Source organism: Ranitomeya variabilis, chromosome 5 (genome assembly GCF_051348905.1).
Source record: "Ranitomeya variabilis isolate aRanVar5 chromosome 5, aRanVar5.hap1, whole genome shotgun sequence".
Lineage (NCBI taxonomy): Eukaryota > Metazoa > Chordata > Amphibia > Anura > Dendrobatidae > Ranitomeya > Ranitomeya variabilis.
The window spans coordinates 647885436-647906115 of record NC_135236.1 but is presented as its reverse complement, the minus strand read 5'-3'; the positions used below and the strand labels follow the sequence as shown (position 1 = coordinate 647906115).

Genomic DNA, 20680 nt, shown 5'->3' with positions numbered 1-20680 from the left:
TGATCAAATTTGCACATGATGCAAAGCTAGATGGGATAGCTAAAGGTACCGTTACACTAAGCGACGCTCCAGCGATATAGACAACGATCCGACCTAAACTAGATCGGTGGAGCGTCGCTGTTAGGTCGCTTTAGAGACGTCAAACAGCAACTCCAGAACGATGCAGGAGCGATCCAGTGACGTAACGGCGACTCACTTATCGTTCACGCTCCATGTAAAAACATTGCTGACATCGTTGCTTTTGCTGTCAAACATGACGATACACGCCGATCTAGCGACCAAATAAAGTTCCAGACTTCTAGCTCCGACCAGCGATATAACAGCGGGATCCAGATCACTGCTGCGTGTCAAACTCAACGAGATCGCTATCCAGGACGCTGCAACGTCACGGATCATTGTCGTTCTCATTGGAAAGTTGTTTAGTGTGAAGGTACCTTAACACTAGAAAAGACTGATTCAGAACGATCTAGATAATCTTGAACAATGGGCAGCGACTAATAGAATGGTATTTAATGGGGAGAAATGCAAGGTTCTATATCTGGGCAAGAAAAACAAAGTTTACATCTATAGAATAGAAGGACTAGAACTAAGCAACAGCACATATGAAAAAACTTGGCTATAGAAATGGATCACAAACTGTACATGAGTCAACAGTGTGATGCAGCAGCAAAAAAGCAAACAGTTCTAGGATGTATTAAGGGCAGCATAGAGTCTAGATCGCATGAAGTAATCATCCCCCTCTACTCCTCCTTGATCAGGCATCATCTGGAATACTGTGTCCAGTTCTGGGATCACATTTTAAAAAAACACATTGAAAATTGAAAAACTGGAGCAAGTGCAGAGAAGAGCTACCAGAATGGTGAGCGGACTGCAAAGTATGTCCTACGAGGAACGGTTAAAGAATCTGGGAATGTTTAGCTTGCCAAAAAGAAGACTAAGAGGAGACTTAATAGCGGTCTACAAATATCTGAAGGGCTGTCACAGTGTAGAGGGATCATCCTTATTCTCATTTGTACATGTGCAAATTGCCTCTGCTGAAAAAAAGAGGACTTAACTCTATAGCGCCACCTATTGGAAGTAGCGATCCTACAAGTCACAATCAACTCTTTAACGAGTCGTGCAATATGACTTAGGATAAAAGCCAAATCAGTATCTCAATTCGCAGACACGGTGTTTCGGGCTGTTGGCCCTCGTCAGTGCGAAGCATGAGAACTGATTTGGCTAGGTGAGAGGCTCTGGACTGGGGTCTAAGGGGTAACGTTTCTCCTTATGGAGAGTGACATACCAGCTGGCTTGTCAAGGAAATACGAGAAGCAATGGGATGAAACTGAAAGGATAAGATACAGATTAGATATTAGAAAAAATGTTTTTGACAGTGAGGGTGATCAATGAGTGGAACAGGCTGCCACGAGAGGTGGTGAGTTCTCCTTCAATGGAAGTCTTCAAACAGAGGCTGGACAGACATCTGCCTGAGATGGTGTAGTGAATCCTGCATTGAGTAGGGGGTTGGAAACGATGACCCTGGAGGTCCCTTCCAACTCTAACATTCTAGGATTCTATGAAAAATAGTTGCATATGGAGACCTACTATTTTAATGTCACAATCTGATACAAGCTTTGGCATGCATTGCAGCCAAATGGGCAAATAAATTAAGACCCCCAAACTGGAGCTGCACTAAGTTTTACAAGGCACAGATGGCGACACTTTGCTTAGTGAAAAGAATGTTCCAAAATAGCCTTGAACGCTGCCACCTTTTTATATCCTATTTATGTGCAGTGCAGCCGAATTTTACGACTCGAGCTATAAAAAGTCTCTCTAAAACTATTTCTTCCTATCAGGATGGGCTAAGATAACCTAGCGGGAATATGATAATGACTGCCTACGCTATATTTACTTTCATGAGCGATTACTTTTTTTTTTTTTTTTCCACCATCTGAATGTAAAATATTGCAGAATTGCCTTGGAGAGCTGGAAATGTAAATGTATTTTCCATAATTTATGTTAATCTCCTTCCAGTATGAATAGCCCAGCAGGACTGCGAGAGATAGACGATAAAATCAGTAACAGACATGAATGAGAGGCGGCATAAGCTTTTATGGAGCTCAACAAAAAATGCTTTTTTGTGCAGAAAGAAATAACAGCAGTAAAATAAGTTGTGTCTGTACTATGCCGATACTTTATAGTGAACATAGAGGAAAATAAAGCATTATTTTGTCCATCCCGACACCTTTAGTTTTGCTTTGTTGGTCCACTGGTTAGTATCTCTTATTTTATTGATAGGGAAGGAGTTGGTGGCAGGCAGGAGGGACATCTGTCATGGGTACGTGACTCTACAAGTGATTGACCACCCTTGATTTCTATTTTTTTTTATCTAAATAGGTTCATAATTCATTTTAATATCTCTTTTTTTTCTGCAAATCCTCTGCGTAGACATAAAATATACCAGCTGCCTGCTGTCACCACAAGAGGGAGCTCAGGAGCTTACTGCATACTGTCCTGGATTAAAGGGATTGTGTTATCAGCTTCTTGTACCATGAACCAAACACATCTGATTTAGGTCACTAATTCAGATTAAATCTGTACCTTCTTTTATTTTTGTAATCCTTCCTTTCGTTCAAAAGTAATCCCTAACTCAAATTGTATGCAAATGAGGCGCAAGTGCAGGGAGATTAGCCCTGCGCTCATTGTTCTCTGTTCTCTTTTCATGTGTCTTCCACCACTGTCCAAAGTTCCCTGACTGACAGGTCACTTTTGTCTAAGTGTCCTGCGTCCCCATTCCGAAATATAATGCCGGTACCATCACTCCCACACCAGTCATCTTCTTAGAGGGAGTGTAATGTGTGGATGCATAGCCCTGATCTCCCTGTGTTCTGAAGACTTAAAGGGAATCTTTCAGCAGGATTTTGCTACCTCATCTGAGAGCAGCCTGGTGTAGGCAAAGAGAAGCTGAATCCAACGATATATCACTTAGTTTACTGGATGCAGCTGTTCTGACACAATCAGAGCTTTTAGAATTAGCAATACAGCAGAGCTGAGGAAGCTAACCCCGCCCACACCAGGCTCTGTAAATAGAATGTCCAAAGACTGCTGCTTATCACAGGAGGGGGCGTGTTGGACTAGCATGCATGCACTGCTGTGTCCTAGCAGTTATAAGCTACTGTGCTAACAATCATTGCAAGCAAACAAAACCAAGGAGCTTGATAAGCGAGGCATCGCTGAAATCTGTGTCCTATAGTGGCCAAACTCCACAATACCAAAAGGAACCACTAGCTGCCACCATCAATCATTTATACAGGCCGATTGGACACCCATTACAGGTAGCAAATGGATTCAGGGGAGCTTTATATATATATATTCCATGAGTTGGAATCGGTTATGTATATATCATATGCTCACTGTGAGCTCCCCAATATCTGGCCTAGTAGTGAAAACAGCCGCAGCCTCGTCCATCACTCGTCAGTCAATTGTGCATTTGTCCGGACGTTTGGGTGCACCCGACTGTGTTCCCTTAACAGTATGCATGTGAGTGGAGGATGTATCGACACCTTTAGTCAACATTTGTTATCCATTTTATGGGTGAAATATGTAGACCCCCATGAGGAAACTGAAGCAAACTTTCCTATAGTAATCTTAGCCCTGTTCAGTAGAACCAAGTGAGGACTGGGTGTTTTGGACTTTTGAAGGAAGCCTAAATGAACCAGAACAAGCATGAATAAAGATTTAAAGGATCAGTTTATTATGCAGAGGCTATGCATTTGTGCCCTGTGTAAAAAATGATGGAAGACGAAAATTGCTAGGCAGTATAAATAACCGAATGTGTACCTCCAGACTAGACTAAAGTTGGTGAAGGACCCCAATTTGACCGCCTATCTCAGTCACATGAAGGAGAGGTGGATTCCACTTGATTTACACTTGTATGGCCACCATGATCATCCATCAGATGTACTAGGTGTAGGAAGCCCCATTTGCCAAACATGGTGGAGGTCTATACGTCTACACGTCTACTTTGTGTCTACTGATACTGATCCTTGGTCTTTACCACCAAATTCCCGTATTCTGATAACCCCCTCAACACAAAGACCCAAACCCAACACCTCAACTCTCTTTCAGTAGACCATTAATTAGTTCAGAAGAGTCTTCTTATTCCATCTCTCCATCAAGGAATATGTATATCGTTGACCTCAAATTTGCATCAGGGATCATATTAAGCAAGCACAGAAATACAAAGCAGTGGCCAATAAGCCTGTTACCCCTTAGAAATCTCCATATCGGCATTTGATGTATCCGCAGATACAAGCCTACAAGTCCGGAGACTCCGGGACATATTTATTTGTCCACCCTCGTGGTGCTCTGTTGAAGCTGGGCCTTCGACACATGAGGTCCAGTCCACTAGTGGATTCCTCAATCTGAGCCTGTAGTTCTTCAAAAATATTTGGAGCATCGGCACCATTAACCACGGATAAACTTCCAAAGGGGATTGGCGTTCTGAAGACGAGAGAAAATAAGATTAATTACTAATCAAAGTAATTTGCACTCATGATATATTATTAGAATATTGCCTTTTTGACTAATTTGTTCAAATGGTACATGTCCATAGAGACAACTGTTCTACGGCCTACATGGGTTACCATCAGTTGTCCCCATGGGAAGTGTGATCCTGCATAGGGCTCACCGCAGTCACATTATTCAGTTGGGTGACACTCAGATCTTCTACAATAAATTGTAAGGAAAGGAACAAACAAGTCTGGACCCTCTGGACTTGGAAATGTAGGAAACAGCAAAAGATGGCAGGATAAGAGACAAATAGGTCTCGGCCTCACTGAACTAGTAATAGATTAAGAAATTATGGGAATGTCATCAGTAAAAGGGTATGGTACATGAGCTAGATGAAGGTTAACTTCTTGAGAAATCACAGTATTTTTGGACATTATTTGGCTTGTGTCCTACAGTTTTTGCAGTTTAGAAGTTAGTGGGTGGAAATTAGCTGCTCTGATGTCTCCCATACACAGCACACACAGAGACATGAGGAACTTTTGCTTCCCTTTCTACACTCCTCAACATTTTAAATTGCAACACCAAGAAGGAAAGGTCATGGAGTTCTGGAAATCACAGGATGCATAGACATGAATTGACAATGATATGCAAATTATGAAAAACTGGAAGCAACCGTTTCAAAACATCTCCATTTATTCAGTATGGAGTATGAGGGCCACGAGCAGGAATCTCCGCCCTTACACACCTTGGCTGCTATCAGTGAGGTTACTAATGGTCGTCTGAGGAATGTTCTGCTGTGCTGAATGCACTTGGACAGATCATCAAGATCCGTTGCAATTGTTGATCAATGAAGTCCCAGACATGCTCAATGAGAGACAAATCTAGGGCGATGCTGTAGGCCATAGTAGCACAGTTGGGACATGCAGGCTACTCACAGTAGCACAGGCAACACGCAGCCTGGTGTTGTCGTATTGGACATTTTGGAAAAATGGTCATACCACTGGTATCATAGTTGATCCATTCTGTACTGCAAGTAAAATTGGGGCCTAAGGTGTCAAACATGGTTACACAAACCATCAGAAGACATTTGCACAACATTGGGCTAAGAGCCAGAAGTCCAGTTACAGGTCGTATTGACTTCATGCCTCCGCTCTTAAAGGCCAAGCATGAGGCAAAGCAAGACGGCAATAGGCATCAGAATGAATGAAGGTCTATCCTCTCAGTGATGAGTCCTGCTTTTGTCTTGGATGTATTAACAGATGGAGATTGGACTGGGGACCAAGTGGGCAACGCCATTAATAGCCATTCATGATAGAACCTCACCCTGGTCCTACTCCTGGGATTATGGTGTGGGGTGACATACTCTACTCTCCTAGTCTGCATTCCAGGTACAATGGTACAGTAAACTTCCCGATCACTAGGATTTCGACTGCTGGGACCCCCATTAAAGTCAAGAGCGGGGCTGTCTGAATCGAATGGAAACCGAGCATGCACTGTCACTTCGGTCATTGGGATCGCTGGACACATTCGACTGCTGCTCCCATTAAGAATGAATGAAGAGAGGTATGTGGCCTCCAGCACCTCTCTATTCAGATGGGGCTCTTGGATCGTGGAGATCTCAGGAGTCAGACCCCAGTGATCGGGAAATTATACCCTATCAAACTTATAAGGGATAACTCCCAAACTTGCTACAACACCTTTAAAACAAGTCCCCTTAACATACCTGTTATATGTGCGATATGTGACATTGAGAGGTGTTTGTGGGGGAGGTGGCAGTGCATCAGCTTGTAAGATTTGCTCAGCAGTGTAGCTTTCTACCCAAGGTGACCGGTATGATTTGGGTATGGCGGTACTGTTAAATCTCTCATACGGTATATCCTTCAATGGCCCAGAATAACCTGTGATCAAAAATAATAACCGGAATGAGAAGTCGCTCCACCACAGTTGTAAAATGGTAATTACAAAGACAAGAAAGAAGACAAGTTCTAAATGTTATTTTAATGTTCTTTCTCCTTTAGCCAAAGAGCATGTAATGCAATGTGTTATTTGTGTACTGTATGGCGCTATTAACAATGGGTCAATATTAGTTGCTTTCTTACTCCTTAGAAAATCTCCTGTCTCCTGGACTTCCAAAACCTCTCTGAAACCTCCTTGAATCCAGCATTTTTGGAAAGTTTCTTGTGTGCAACGCCAGTAGTGTGTTCCTCACAAAGCAATGAATGAAAAAGTTGGCAAGTGTAACATTCATGCTGGTACCGGTCCTCTTTGTTTCCGCTTTGTTTCGGATGACACGGGGCAACAACGTGGTGGTCATCCTGTTTACTTCCTCAGACTTTTAATGCTGTCCAGTTAGGGAGCTTTTCCTGTCTAGTTTTGTATTACACCCTGCAGGGGTGTCCTCTATTTAAACTCCAGAACCGCTGACTCTCACTGCCAGTTATAAGAGCCCTTTACAAGGTACACACCTCAGTGCTCAGCTTCTGCAGTTCTAGTGCTTTTCTATTGCCTGATGATTTTGTCCCTTTTCTGCGCTTCTAGTTTTGATTCAGCTACCCGACTTTCCTGCCAGCCTACTTCACCGGCCAGCAGCTGCTTTCAGGTCTCATCTCAGGATCACAATGCACAGGTGGGTCTCACTAAATTAGAATATCATAAAAAAGTTAATTTATTTCAGTTCTTTGATACAAAAAGTGAAACTCATATATTATTTAGAGTCGTACAGAGTGATCTATTTCATGTGTTTATTTCTGTTAATGTTGATGATTATGGCTTACAGCAAATGAAAACCCAAAAGTCATTATCTCAGTAAATTAGAATAATTAACAAAAATCACCTACAAAGGCTTCCTAAGCATTTAAAAAGGTCCCTTAGTCTGTTTCAGTAGCTCCACAATCATGGGGAAGACTGCTGACTTGACAGATGTCCAGAAGGCAGTCACTGACACACTCCACAAGGAGGGTAAGCCACAATAGGTCATTGCTAAAGAGGCTGGCTGTTCACATATTAATGGAAAGTTGAGTGGAGGGAAAAAGTGTGGTAGCTTTAAAAGGATTGTTAAGAAAAGGCCATTCAAAAATTTGGGGGAGATTCACAAGGAGTGGACTGCTGCTGGAGTCATTGCTTCAAGAGCCACCACACACATCCAGGACATGGGCTACAAGTGTTGCATTCCTTGCGTCAAGCCATTCATGACCAATAGACAACGCCAGAAGCATCTTACCTGGGCCAAGGAGAAAAAGAACTGGACTGCTGCTCAGTGGTCCAAGGTGTTGTTTTCAGATGAAAGTACATTTTGCATTTTATTTGGAAATCAAGGTCCCAGAGTCTGGAGGAAGAGTGGAGAGGCCACAATCCAAGCCGCTGGAGGTCTAGTGTGAAGTATCCACAATCAGTGATGGTTTGGGGAGCCATGTCATCTGCTGGTGTAGGTCCACTGTGTTTTATCAAGACCAAAGTCAGCGCAGGCGTCTACCAGGAAATTTCAGAGCACTTCATGCTTCCCTCTGCCGACAAGCTTTTTGGAGATGGAAATTTCATTCTCCAGCAGGACTTGGCACCTGTCCACATTGCCAAAAGTACCAATACCTGGTTTGCAAACAACAGTATCACTGTGATTGATTGGCAGCAAACTCGCCTGACCTTAACCCCATAGAAAATCTATGAGGTATTATCAAGAGGAAGATGAGAGACACCAGACCCAACAATGCAGACGAGCTGAAGGCTGCTATCAAAGCAACCTGGGCTTCCATAACCCCTCAGCAGTGCCACAGGCTGATCGCCTCCATGCCACGCCGCATTGATGCAGTAATTGGTGCAAAAGGAGCCACGACCAAGTATTGAGTGCATTTACTGAAAATACATTTTAGTAGGCCAATATTTCTGATTTTAAAATAATTTTTCGAGCAGGTGTTATAAAGTATTCTAATTTACAGAGATAATGACTTTTGGGTTTTCACTGGCTGTAAGCCATAATCATCAACATTAACAGAAATAAACACATGAAATAGATCACTCTGTTTGTAATGACTCTATATAATATATGAGTTTCACTTTTTGTATTGAAGAACTGAAATAAATTAACTTTTTGATGATATTCTAATTTAGTGAGAATCACTTGTATGTCCATATCTCTGCATAGAGGTTAAAATATGAAGGCCAGGGCTCTCTTGGCACCGATAAAGTAGCTAGCGCAAAGCCTGTGTGTGGAAGCCTTTTTACAGCTGCCTGGCAACTTTGGACAGAGCCACTATTACAGCTGGTAGGATCATGACACAATTTTTTTTATCACAGATTTATGTGGAATTCCATGAAATTAAATTCTCTGTTTGATGCCTCTGACTACCCGTGTTTGTGCCTGACCCGTTCCCTATCCCTGACTTAGTGTGTGTTTGGTGGTTTCCTACAGTGTATGACTCGGCTTGAATTCTGAACCCTGCCTCCTGCTTTCCGTCTCTGTCACTACGTTTCCCGTCTGGCTTTGACTCTCTGGCTTGTACCCTGACTACGTCTTCTGTCTCACGTTTTGGATCCCGCGCTCACATCTGGTTCCAATTTCTGGCTTGTCTCTAACCACGTGCATTGCTGTGACCTCTGGTACTTCGTCTTCCTGTTTGTTGCTGACCTGCCTGTCTGACTAGTCTGCTGTCTCCTAGTGGCGCTTCACGCTTTGCACTGTGGTGCTACACTGTAAGTGCTACCTTTTTCCCCTTACCTGCACCCCCTGGTGGAGGTTGTGTGCCACTGCCTTGCAGTTGCATTACATTTGCAAACTCTTCAGAGTCCAGCAGAGACCTATATTTTCAAGGAGTCCACCCATTTTCCAGGAGCCTCCCTGACAAATTTGCATTAAAACCGTCCAAAAACCGACCAAAAATATAACAGACATTGGTCAAACATCTCATATATTTATAGAACGTCTGTGAATGTTGGCAACGCTGTCATAATGTGGAAGCTGGTGTACTTACTGTGAAAATCCATGACAGAATGGCTGATCCTTTTTGAAACTTATTCTTTCCTATTATTAAAATTAGTTGTTTTTTTTTTTTAAGTCCAGCTCATGAAAACATCAGACAAGAAAACGTTTGAAAAATATTATATAACCATTATGTCATAGATTTTCAAAGTAAGCGCAACAGCCTCATCCGGTCTGAGAGGTTTATTAATAATATCTGCAGTTTGTAGTGTGAAATCTGTTGACAGATACATTTTAAGACTTGTTAATTAACTAGAATTACCTGGAGCTATAGCACCTGGATTCAGAGACATTTTCTTTTGTAAAACCTTTAAAGACTTCTTGGGAACGTTGGGTGGAGTCTTGTTGCTTCCTGGGACTATATGTATTTCTGAACGAAAGTTTTCCTTTCCATCTACTCCTTGTGTGCCAGATACATCATTGGCAAGTGTCTGGTCAGCATTTATGAAATTCACATTGCCCCCTGCCTGAGAAACAGAAATGAAGATGACATGATGAAGAAGACATTTTGGTTTAAGCCATTTTGTGGTGTGGGCTCAACCACTACAATGAGGCCCTTAACCCTTTCACGACCTTTGACATATAGGTACGTCAAAGGTCGTGTCCCTGCCTTTGATGCGGGCTCTGGCACTGAGCCTGCATCTTTCCCGGCAGATTACCGCTGATCTGATCAGCTGTCATGTGCCTCTAACAACTGCGGGTGGATTTGACATCCTCCTGCGGCTGTTAACCAGTTAAATGCTCCTGTTAATCACTGACTGTGACATTTAACATGTCACAAGTCCTCCTCACTGGCACCCCTGCACATGACTGCGTAGCGTCGATGGGTTGTCATTACAGCTGGAGGTCTGCAGAAGACCACCGTGCCTATCATAGTGAATATCCTGTGAACACCGGCTCATGACCGGCATTCATAGGAGATTGTGATTTCTAAGCCTTGCTATGTGTAGCACAAACGATCGAATGATCGCAGCTTCAAGTCTCCTAAGGAAACTATTGAAGCAAGTAGAGATGGGCGAACCCGAACAGTAAAGTCCGGGGACCGTACAAAACACCTACTTTTCAGGCTCGGACCCCGAACATGGATTTCACTCGGAAGTCCGTGCTACTGTTCCGGATCGGCACCACGAACATCAGATGTTTCTTGCTCTGTCATGGGCATGACAGCACGGCAAACACTGCCTCTGATAGGCGGTAAAATCATTACCGCTGGTCAGACAGCCGCGGTTCCCAATCTATCAAATGACAGCATGAGCACGCAGCTGCGATCAGAGGTAAAAAGTATTTATCAACTGGCGCCTGCGCTCAAAAGAAATAATTTTTTTTTTAAATGGCGTTGGTTCCCCTGTATTTTTAGTAACTAGCCAGCAAAACTGACAGCTGGGGGCTTCAACCCTCAGTTGTCAGTGTCAGCATGGCTGGTTATCAATAGTGGGGTCCCTATTCCATTTTTTAAAATTATTTAAATAACTAATTTAAATTAACGGCTTGGGCCCCCCCATTTTTGGCAACCAGCCAAGCTAAAGCAGACAGCTGAGGGCTGGTATTCTCAGGCTGGTAAGCGGCCTTGTTTATAGCCCTCCCCAGCCTAAACATAGCAGCCCGCAGCTGCCCAGAAAAGGTGCATCTATTAGATGCACCAATTCTGGCACTTTCCCGGCTCTTCCCAATTGTCCTGTTGCGGTGGCAAGCGGGCTTCATATTTGTGAGGCTGATGTCACCTTTGTATTCAGGACCGGGTAATGCTCTGGTACCCAAACCCAAACCTTTTTTAAATGTTTGGCTGAACCCTCTGGACCTGAACATCCAGGGGTCCGCCAATCTCTAGAAGCAAGTAAAAAAAAAAGGGGTTTTTTTGCCCCATTGAAAATAAAACAATTAAAAAAAAAAAAAAATACACATATTTGGTATCGCTGCGTACAGAAATGTCCGATCTATCAAAATATAAAATAAATTGATCAGATAGGTAAACATCGTGATGAGAAAACATTGCAATAAAATGCAATAAGAGGCAATCAAAACATTGTATCTACCTTCAAATGGTATCAATTAAAACATCAACTCGGCGCGCAAAAAACAAGCCATCACCCAGACTCAAATCCCAAAAAATGGAGACGCTACGGTTTTCGGAAAATTACATGGGCAATTTTTTTTTCTTACAAATTTCTGATTTTTTTTCACCACTTAAATAAAAAAAGAACCTCTATACATATTTGGTATCTGAGTACTCGTAATGACCTGGAGAATCATAATAGCAGGTCAGTTTGAGCATTTAGTCAATATGGTAAATGAAAAACCCAAAAAACTATTGTGGAATTGCACTTTTTTTTGCAATTTCACCACACTTGGATTTTTTTTCCTATTTTCTAGTACACTATATGGTAAAATTAATGGTGTCATTCAAGACTACAACTCGTCCCGCAAAAAGCAAGCCCTCATATGGCCATATTGACGGAAAAATAAAAAAGTTATGGCTCTGAGAAGAAGGGGAGCGAAAAAAATGAAGGCGCAAAAATGAAAAATCCCAAGGTTATGAAGGGGTTAATATTGAAAAACCCAAGGATACCAATGAGATAACATATTGCATAACTGTTAATCCCAGTGAGGCTTCGATTTCTAGTTATGCAATTACCTAGAAGGCTATGTACACCATTAAAATATACGTTATTTTTAATCAATAAAATCCATCAAAAATGAAAAATAAAGCAACTTTACAATGTTTTGTGGAGCTTCAAAACTATAATGGTCGCTCCAAGTACTACAGATTCACCCGCTAAGCATTTGAATAGGGAGAGGACCCGCAGTACCCGGCCGCGGCCACCATCGAAATGACGGCGCTGGTGTGTTTATGAGAACTCACGGCTGGTGCCATTATCAATTGATTGGTGGAGGTGCAAGGTGTCAGACCACCACTGATCAGATATTGATGGCCCATCTTCTGGTGAAAGTAGTGGGCGATCCCTTTAACACGATATGCAAATATGCTTAATTTGTATTTCAGAAGCATTTGCATATACTATATATTTGACACATTCTGTATATACTCACATTGATACGATCTGTGGGGTACTCAAATGTGAACCTTTGCACTCGCTTTTGCCGTTCCAAGTACATACAAGAGCCGCGATTGCGCTGCAAAGAGAGTTCTTCCATCATTACATCTTGGGGGACACTAACTTTTTTGCCTAGGTTTAGCAAAGGCTCTGTAAAAAAACAAACAAAAGAAAACAATGAGCAGGATTTCCCATGGCGTACAGAATATATACCAAGCTTCCAGCACAGGATGGCGCTGTTTCCTTTCCGACTACATTTTCCACATTGCATAGGAATATTCGGCCTCTCCAATTACTGTGCCAGACGGAGCAATAAAATTCCAGCTGTTCTGAACATAGCAGAACTATCTGAAATGTGTTGAGAACGTCCCAAATTTATTGACTTACGGTACATTCTTATGTCCAGATACATTTCACGGGTTTTAAAAAAGAAAAGTATATTTGCTAAGCAATAAGTATTGAAAAATGGAGTACATAAAGTTCTCCAAATGCGTTAGGTAATTTATACACCTTCACGCCTCGCTCAACAATTTGTTTGAAAGATTCTAAGCGAATGTTTGAGAAGTCGTAAAAAGCCTCTTATTGCATTGCATGCACCATTTTTGGTAGGGTGATAATGGGGTAATTCATCGTGTCATAAAGAAGAAAAACCTACAAAAAGATCGGATGAAATTACTGGCAAATTTTTGGCACTCTACATGGGAGTGTTGACAAGTTTCCTATAGGGGGTCATAACTTTAAACCATATTAATTTTTGCGTAATTGTCCCACAGAACATATCTAAAAGTCAAGATATTTTCGGCAAATTTAGGTATTCCACTGTAGATAAGGAGTAGGGTGCAAACTGTCCCGCGAAAGAGGTAGTGTACTGTGAAGGAAAAGAGGTTCCAGCCTCATGGAATAGCCAACGTTTTTATTTGAAAAATTGGTTAAAAAATTACATGTAACGCGTTTCGATTGTCACTACGTTCTTTGTCAAAGATTATAAGCTTTGACAAAGAATTCAGTGATGTTCGAAACGCGTTACATGGAATTTTTTTAACCAATTTTTCAAATAAAGACATTTGCTACTCCATGAGGCTGGAACCTCTTTTTCTTCGCATGTTGCAATGTAGTCCCATGAATTCTGGGTTTCTACGCACCTGGAGCCTTGGTGAGCTGTTTTTTTTCTACTACTTAGGTAGTGTACTGTGCAAAAGTTGTAGGCAGGTAAGGAAGAAATGCTGCAAAGTAATAAGGATTGGCAGAAGCACATCCGCAGAAGATCTGTGGTCAGTTATCGAAGATGTTTGGAACAAGTTCCTGTGTATGCGTGTAGCTAAAAGACAGCGCATATTGATTTGATTTCGATTTCTCTTTGCATTTTGTTAATTGATAAAAAAAAACTATTGATATTTCTACATGTTGAAAACATGTTTACTATACAGCATTTTTTTCTCACCTGCCTAAATTTTTGGCCCAGTAATGAGTATCATATTTTGCCCACTCGTGGAGGAGGATGAGAGTTAGGCAAGGGTCACATGAGTGTATATTCTCTCATCTGAGAGAATCAAGACGATTATGCTAATCACACTCTGATCCAACTCTGATTAGAGTGTGATCAGAGTGCGATCCGATTCTCTCAGATGAGAACAAGATGGAGAAAGAAATGTCTCCATCATCTCCATTCTGTCAGTCTGTAGAAATTATATTGCACTCAGATGTTATTCAGTTGCAGTCCGATGATTTACACAGACTCATTGACTTGCACGGCTGAGTCCGATCTGAATATCGAGTAAAACATGTTATTTTTTCTACAGGCAAGCTCTATCTGTGGAAAAAATTGGACATGTGCACGGCCTCAAAGAATAGCAATGGTCTGAGTGCGATCTGATGTTTTCTCGGATCGCACTCAGATAAAAAATATGGTCTTGTGCACGAGCCCTTTTTCGTCATGACTCATGACCCTACCTCCATTTTAGGCCACCAGGGCTTAATCCGATAATGGGGCATCCTGATGTTACAGGCAAAAAATCCTTCCAGAAGATTTTTTGGGAGGATTTTGAGAGGTTTTTGTTAGATGAAAGTTGACTGAGCCCATAAATAGGGACCTCCCCGATGCTCTAGAGAGGTCAGGGGAGAGAAGGAATGGGCATTTGGGATCGTTAATTTTTAGTGGAATTAACATTCCACTCAAAACCTCCGACATGTGTCTGATTATGAGCCTATCGGCAATGCAAGTCTATTCCGTCAATTTTCACTGATTGCCAGACAAAAAATGAAAGAGAAACTTTTTGTTGTTGATCTGATGAAACTCAGATAGTAAAAATTGAAAGATGAAACTCGGAGCGATTTCCTGTAATTGCGCCCTTACACATATCAGGAAGGTAGCCTGTGACAGATTTTTCATTGGAGCTCCGGACTTAGGTAATTGGCCTTATCTCATACTGGCGATTTTATTTGTTCTCGTTCTTACCTTCCCCTCTTATTTCTCTGACTATGGCTGACGCCAGGCCTTTCCTCTCCTTCACCAGGTCTGCATAAGTAGGAAACATTGTCTGGGCTGGAAATAAAGAAAGATAATTACACCACAGCGTCATTTTATCTAATCTGTTTATTACCTCAGACAATGTATTATTTCTTCTCATGCACATAGGACAGAGCTAACAGCAAAGATGGAAAAGTAAAGACATGCGACTGAGAAGGGATTAGTGTTGGTGCTGGAGCTTGGTGGCGGATTATGAACAACGCCGCTAATTAGAAAGTGCAGAGTTAGTAATTCTGCTTTTGATGCTGAATGACATCATTTTAGTTTCTGTTCTTGAGTGGCTTTCTATGGATAAATTTCCTGAAATGTACTAATCACAATGCAGTGAATGGTTACAGTAATTGGCCATACTGTAGGTTTGGTAACTGGTTTCGACAGGCTTATTCCTATATCTACACCAGACGCCATGACAAAAGTATCGCCATGTCGTCTGCCTTCACTAATATGTGTAACAAGATAAAGGAATCCTGGATTATTAGGAGGGATCCACTTGGGATTTCACCTAGCTGGATTTTGTCATCTCCTCAGGACAGTTTTTTGGCGGGAAACTTTCCCGCCAAAAGATCTGGTTGTGGGGAAGATTACTTTAGGATAGTGACGGACACTGATTACATGATTGGCTTATTACGTGGGGTCTCAAGGGAAACTTAGGTCAGGTATCAACGGGCAGCCATCCATTGGTTCATTATTTGACCTATGAGGCTTTTGATTATTTTGTCTGCCTCGCTAACAGCGTGTCATTGGTTTAAAGAGAATCTGCCAGCTGATACATTCTGCCCAAACAATGGGCACCATGTATCAGCCACTGGCTGTACGATCACATCCATGTATGTTTGTCTCTGAAACACTACAGCATTTTAGAGAAAAATGTGTTTTTACTAGCTGCTGAGGACTGAGGTTCCTCGGTGACTAGTCGTACAGGTGGGTTTCGGCAGCTTTGCCCCACCCGCTGACAGTGACTGACAACCCTCTAACTATACGCAAACGAGTAGAAGCGAACTGATAGAAGCGTTCTCATAAGCAAAAAAGCCACCATTTGGCAGGCCGCGCCTGCTCCCACTCCTGTGATTTTAACAGGTGATTGGCGCGTTTCTTCCTCATTGAACGTCATCATTTTTGTTCCCCCCGGCTGGAGGTCTTTGAAGTAGAGCACCACCTTATTCACTGTTTTTTAACGTGTGGATAATATCACACTGAGATTTCCACTCTTGTTTAATGATAGAGCCGGATCATTACTTTTCTCTGGTTTAGAATTCCCTTTAAATACCTAGATGAGATGCTCTTTTATTTTAGGGGGTTTGTAGGAGAAGATATAAAACCCCCTATAATTTTATACGTTGACATTTATGGCACAATACTCTAAGTTGTCTCCAATCAACATGAAAGTCTGTTGCAACAACATTTAGATTGTCCCAGATTTCTTTCCAGATATTGGAGCATACAGACTTCCCGGACTGCTGGATAAAGCTCCACGAGACACGGAGAATGTGCTTAGCACGACACATTGACGTCTTATGGCCTCCTTCATTACAGAAGAGCATGGAGGACAACTGGAATGTACCATAGTGTACATAACATACAATATACTCATACCTATTAATAGTTTGCACTAAGGCTTAAAGGTCTATATAATTATAGAATAATAGTAAATGACATTATACAAGTACTTATAGGACAGGTATTCTTCTTAGTATATATTTCGGTTGTTTACATGTGACAGACTTCACACGGATTTTAGCAATAATTCAACAGAAAATAATCCACCATTGAAATAAGTAGCTCACTACCTATTTTCAAGGAAAAGGTCAGGATTTGTTCTATTAATTAACATGGAGGCCAATCCTTGTGATCAGTGTCAATGTAAAATGCAAATCCGCATCTCAGTCTGGATGATAAATTTGGGTCATCTTTATATACTTTGCTAAAATTTTCAACACCTATTGGCTTGCTGTTGGAGCGGCCCCCAGACGCAGGGGTACTCGGTACCGGGTCTATCGGTTCTGAGGATGTCACGGTGGCCTGACTTGGTCCATGGTCCTGCTAAGGGGCGCCCATTAAAAGGTGTAGGTGGTGGTGTAGGTCGCAGTAAATAACGAGGACACAGGGTTGCAGTCTCTTTACCTCTTTACTGAAGGCTTCGGCATCCGCAATCCAGAGCACTGCTAACAGGGCTGGCTGAGACCGGCCGGTCCGAAGGCACATCCAGAGTTCCCTTTGCAGGTGGAAATCAGTGCCTACCTACTAGCGCCTGGGTGTTGTAGTACTTCCCTGCTGAGCACCACGGGATAGTCCTCACAACTGTTGTGTATGTTTCTGTTCTTTCTCTCCGTCCCCCAGATGATATGGATAGGACGCACCCGTATGACGGGGTAGGCCTGGAGTTATTTTATAGGGACCCTAGAGACGCCCCTCTCCCACAATTGCCTCCGTTGTCTTCATTAGGTGATTTAGGTGAGACAGCCAACCTATAATTAACTGCCCTGTTGTTGGTTTGAAGTAATGAGTGGAGCCCAATACTTCCTCGGCGTTCCGGCCACCGGCTACGCGCCTCAGTAGAATGTTGCCGATCTCGGGGCACGACTCCTACTAGTTCTTTCGCCTTTGTGCTGTGATCTCGTTTCTCACTTCTCCACAATAAACCTCACTTCTTATCCTTTCTTAAGATACCGCCGCAATGAAGTGCAGGCGCGGCTCCGTAACGATCTGTCCTTTTCGCTAGGCCTCTGTCAGGATCCCACCCCTGACAGGGACCCCCTGAATCTTCCCAAGCAACCTCTTCTCTCACTAGGTGTTGCCTGGGCAAAACCCAGTTAGCTTCTCTCTAACTTCCTATCCAGCCGCCAGTTTTACCAGAGTGAGGAGAGGCCTAATACATAGAACCCTTTGCTCCCCTTGGTGGCCAGAGTGTGAAGTGTAATGTGTGACTGTGATACCTGGTCAGGTGAACTCCTTTAGTGCAATCAGACATAACATCACTCCCCTTAGTGGCAGAGCGACGTTACTGCAACGACCAGGTCTCTGGGGCTCTACACTTACTTTGTTCCAAAAAGTGGTGCAAAAATGCTCGCATGCACTGTTGTATTTCAGGCCAGGTTCCCTGATGAGTAAGTTAAAAAAAAGTCTAAAGCACATAACAAATGTGCTGTAAGGAACATTTTTTTGTGCAAATGAAGTCAGAATTCTGACACATTCTAAATAGTAAATCTTACCCAATTGTTTCTGATTGGCATTAATAGGCTTACACTTGTTATGCATTATGACTTGGGAACCGCTATGGGTACCATATTAACGCCACATTAATGAGAAGTACATCAAAAGTTTTGTTCACATTTCTATTTGGAGCAATAGTGTCACTGCTGTCACTCATAGAAACCAAATTTAAGCTTTTATTTTTCCAACACGTTTTACAATGCTCTGACTGGTTGCTATGGACCATACTGATGACAAACTCTAAACTGAGTTGTATTTTAGGGAACAATGAAGGTTTTATTTTTTTATTTATTTTAAATTTTTCCATATATTCTCTATACCAGTGTTTCTAGTTTTGGGTACATGCCACAGGTCCATGGAGTACGTTACAGGTACCCAGTTTGGAGTTTGATTGTCTCCATACAAGTTTACTATGATTTTGTCACATTTTTAAAAAAAACCTGGAAAATAAACGCTTTTTTGCAAAAAAAAAGCAATAAAGATATGATGTGAATATATTGGAGTATATATCACATTTGTGTTGTGGCAGTCGTACTAACTGTACCTGTGGGTGTGGCAGTATGTCTGTGGTATACCCCAGGTAATTATTTTGCAACTTTGCTGTTGAAACCATGATGACCTAAAGAAATCTAATAAATCAATGTGGTGTTCAATTAACTTTTTCCCTACAAGAACTACACTTCTCAGTGCAGAATTAACATTGGTGGAGATACCTGGATTAACGGTTTGTTGATGGGGTACCCGATCCACTTTCTAATCCCTCACCCCTTGTGACCTGCTATTACAGTCATACATATAATGGCCAACTCTTCTCTGGTTCATAAAGTTGCCAAACGGTCATTAGGGGTTGCATTTTTTTATTGAGCAGTTGGGGTCCTCGAGATGAGCAGTGAATACACAACTACCATATATAAATAGTGACTTGAAGACCTCTCTTAAATTTTGTACATACATTTTTGGCTCCCTGCTTTTGCAGCACCACCTTCCCTGGAAAACAAACTTCCCAACCTGCTGCCCCCTGTTAGGTGTCATATTTCTGTTTCAATTGTACCCACAATACAATAGTATGCTGTTGAAATTATTATAGGGCCACCATATTGTCCTCCAAAAATAAAACTGCCAATCACATTGGCCCTGAATTATTAAGTCTTAACGAAAGGTTCGGTGGACTAAGATGCCTCTAATTCATTAACAGACCCATACCTTTTAATGAATGTGGTGCATTTTAGAACTGGCCTGCTCACTTCTTACATCTCTGGAGTAATTGACACCACTTTTGTGGCGCAAATTCTGATGAATTTGATGGGTCGGACTTTGCTTCACTCCGTCCCACCCCAGTTTCACTCATTCTGGCAAAGTTGGCTTGGACTGGCATAATAACACTAAAAATCGCAAGATTTTGAGTTGCACAAAAATGTCCGGGTGTTTTTTAAGGCAGAAAATGGGGGCAATTGTCTTTCAAATTAAGCATAGTGCACCCTTTCCCGATGTGAATGCAACACTTTATGGATATTGGAGTACCCCTAGTGCCCTCCTTATAATCTGACGCTGATTCTCCTGTGTTTTAGGGTCACTGTTATAAGAAGCCAATTTACATGTTTCCTGAGCTCAGAAACATACAAACATCAAGCTGATGTTGTACCAGTTGAATTAAAACTCAGGTGTCCAATGCTTAAAGATAATGGTGTGCCCCCTTAACGCCTCTAATTGATTTTACCAAGGAGTACAGTCTACTATAGTCATATAGTTGATAATCTCACCTGGTTTATGGAATGATTATTTCCAATTCAGATGTTGATATATGACCTTGTCTTGTGTATAATTTTGGTTTCTTGTATTCCTTTTTTGCCAATTTTCTTCTGTTGCTCACGTTCAGCTGTTTCTCCCCGCTGGATGCTGTGACAGTTCTGTCTTATCCGCTGGTGTATTACTTCTTGTATTACTATCCTTTACGAAGTCTTGCATCTGCTGCTGTCTATCTCCTTCATTGAGGGCCTCCTCCCGCTATGCTACTTCTTTACTGTCTTCTTCTACTTGTTACTATCCTTTCCATCTACCTTCTCGTTCGGAGCCTCATTCCTCACTCTCACATCTCACCCTTGACTCGGTCTTAGGATAGCTGTTGTGGGACATCCTCTAATGACATAATGTCACTATTACAGGGTGATGGGGTAAAGATAGCGCAGACGACACTCCATATGTAAAGATCATCATGGCTTTCTTGTTTTAAGTGCTTGTGTTGCTAGGTGTCTATTACTGATGTTGACTGGTGACCAAATGCAATGTAAAGTCTAAAATTAATAATTCAAATAAAATCTTTAAAATGAAAACAGATTTAAAGCATCTTATGGTGGAATTACAATTTGACCACTCATCTACTTTTGTTTTACCAAAATTTTAGTTCTTATAAATTTTTGTGGCTTC

General features: G+C 41.9%; 1 protein-coding gene across 1 annotated transcript; it reads right to left on the bottom strand.

Moving 5' to 3' along the window:
- Nucleotides 1-3713: 3713 nt before the first annotated feature.
- Nucleotides 3714-20344, bottom strand: MYOZ3 (myozenin 3). Its single transcript, XM_077266344.1, has 6 exons — nt 20017-20344; nt 14975-15061; nt 12515-12669; nt 9729-9933; nt 6218-6392; nt 3714-4485 (listed from the first exon to the last, which is right to left on the bottom strand). Exons 2-6 carry the CDS (start codon nt 15051-15053, stop codon nt 4299-4301), a joined length of 801 nt encoding a protein of 266 aa, XP_077122459.1. The 5' UTR covers nt 15054-15061; nt 20017-20344; the 3' UTR covers nt 3714-4298.
- Between the last annotated feature and the right edge of the window lie 336 nt (nt 20345-20680).

Bases quoted from the DNA above. Each gene is read 5' to 3' on its own strand.
- MYOZ3 (XM_077266344.1), bottom strand. From the start codon at position 15,053: ATGTTTCCTACTTATGCAGACCTGGTGAAGGAGAGGAAAGGCCTGGCG. The intron at 9,934-12,514 runs GTGAGTATATAC...TCTGTTTCTCAG, and splicing joins ACCCCACAGATCGTATCAAT to GCAGGGGGCAATGTGAATTT. The intron at 4,486-6,217 runs GTATGTTAAGGG...TCTCGTCTTCAG, and splicing joins ACATATCGCACATATAACAG to AACGCCAATCCCCTTTGGAA.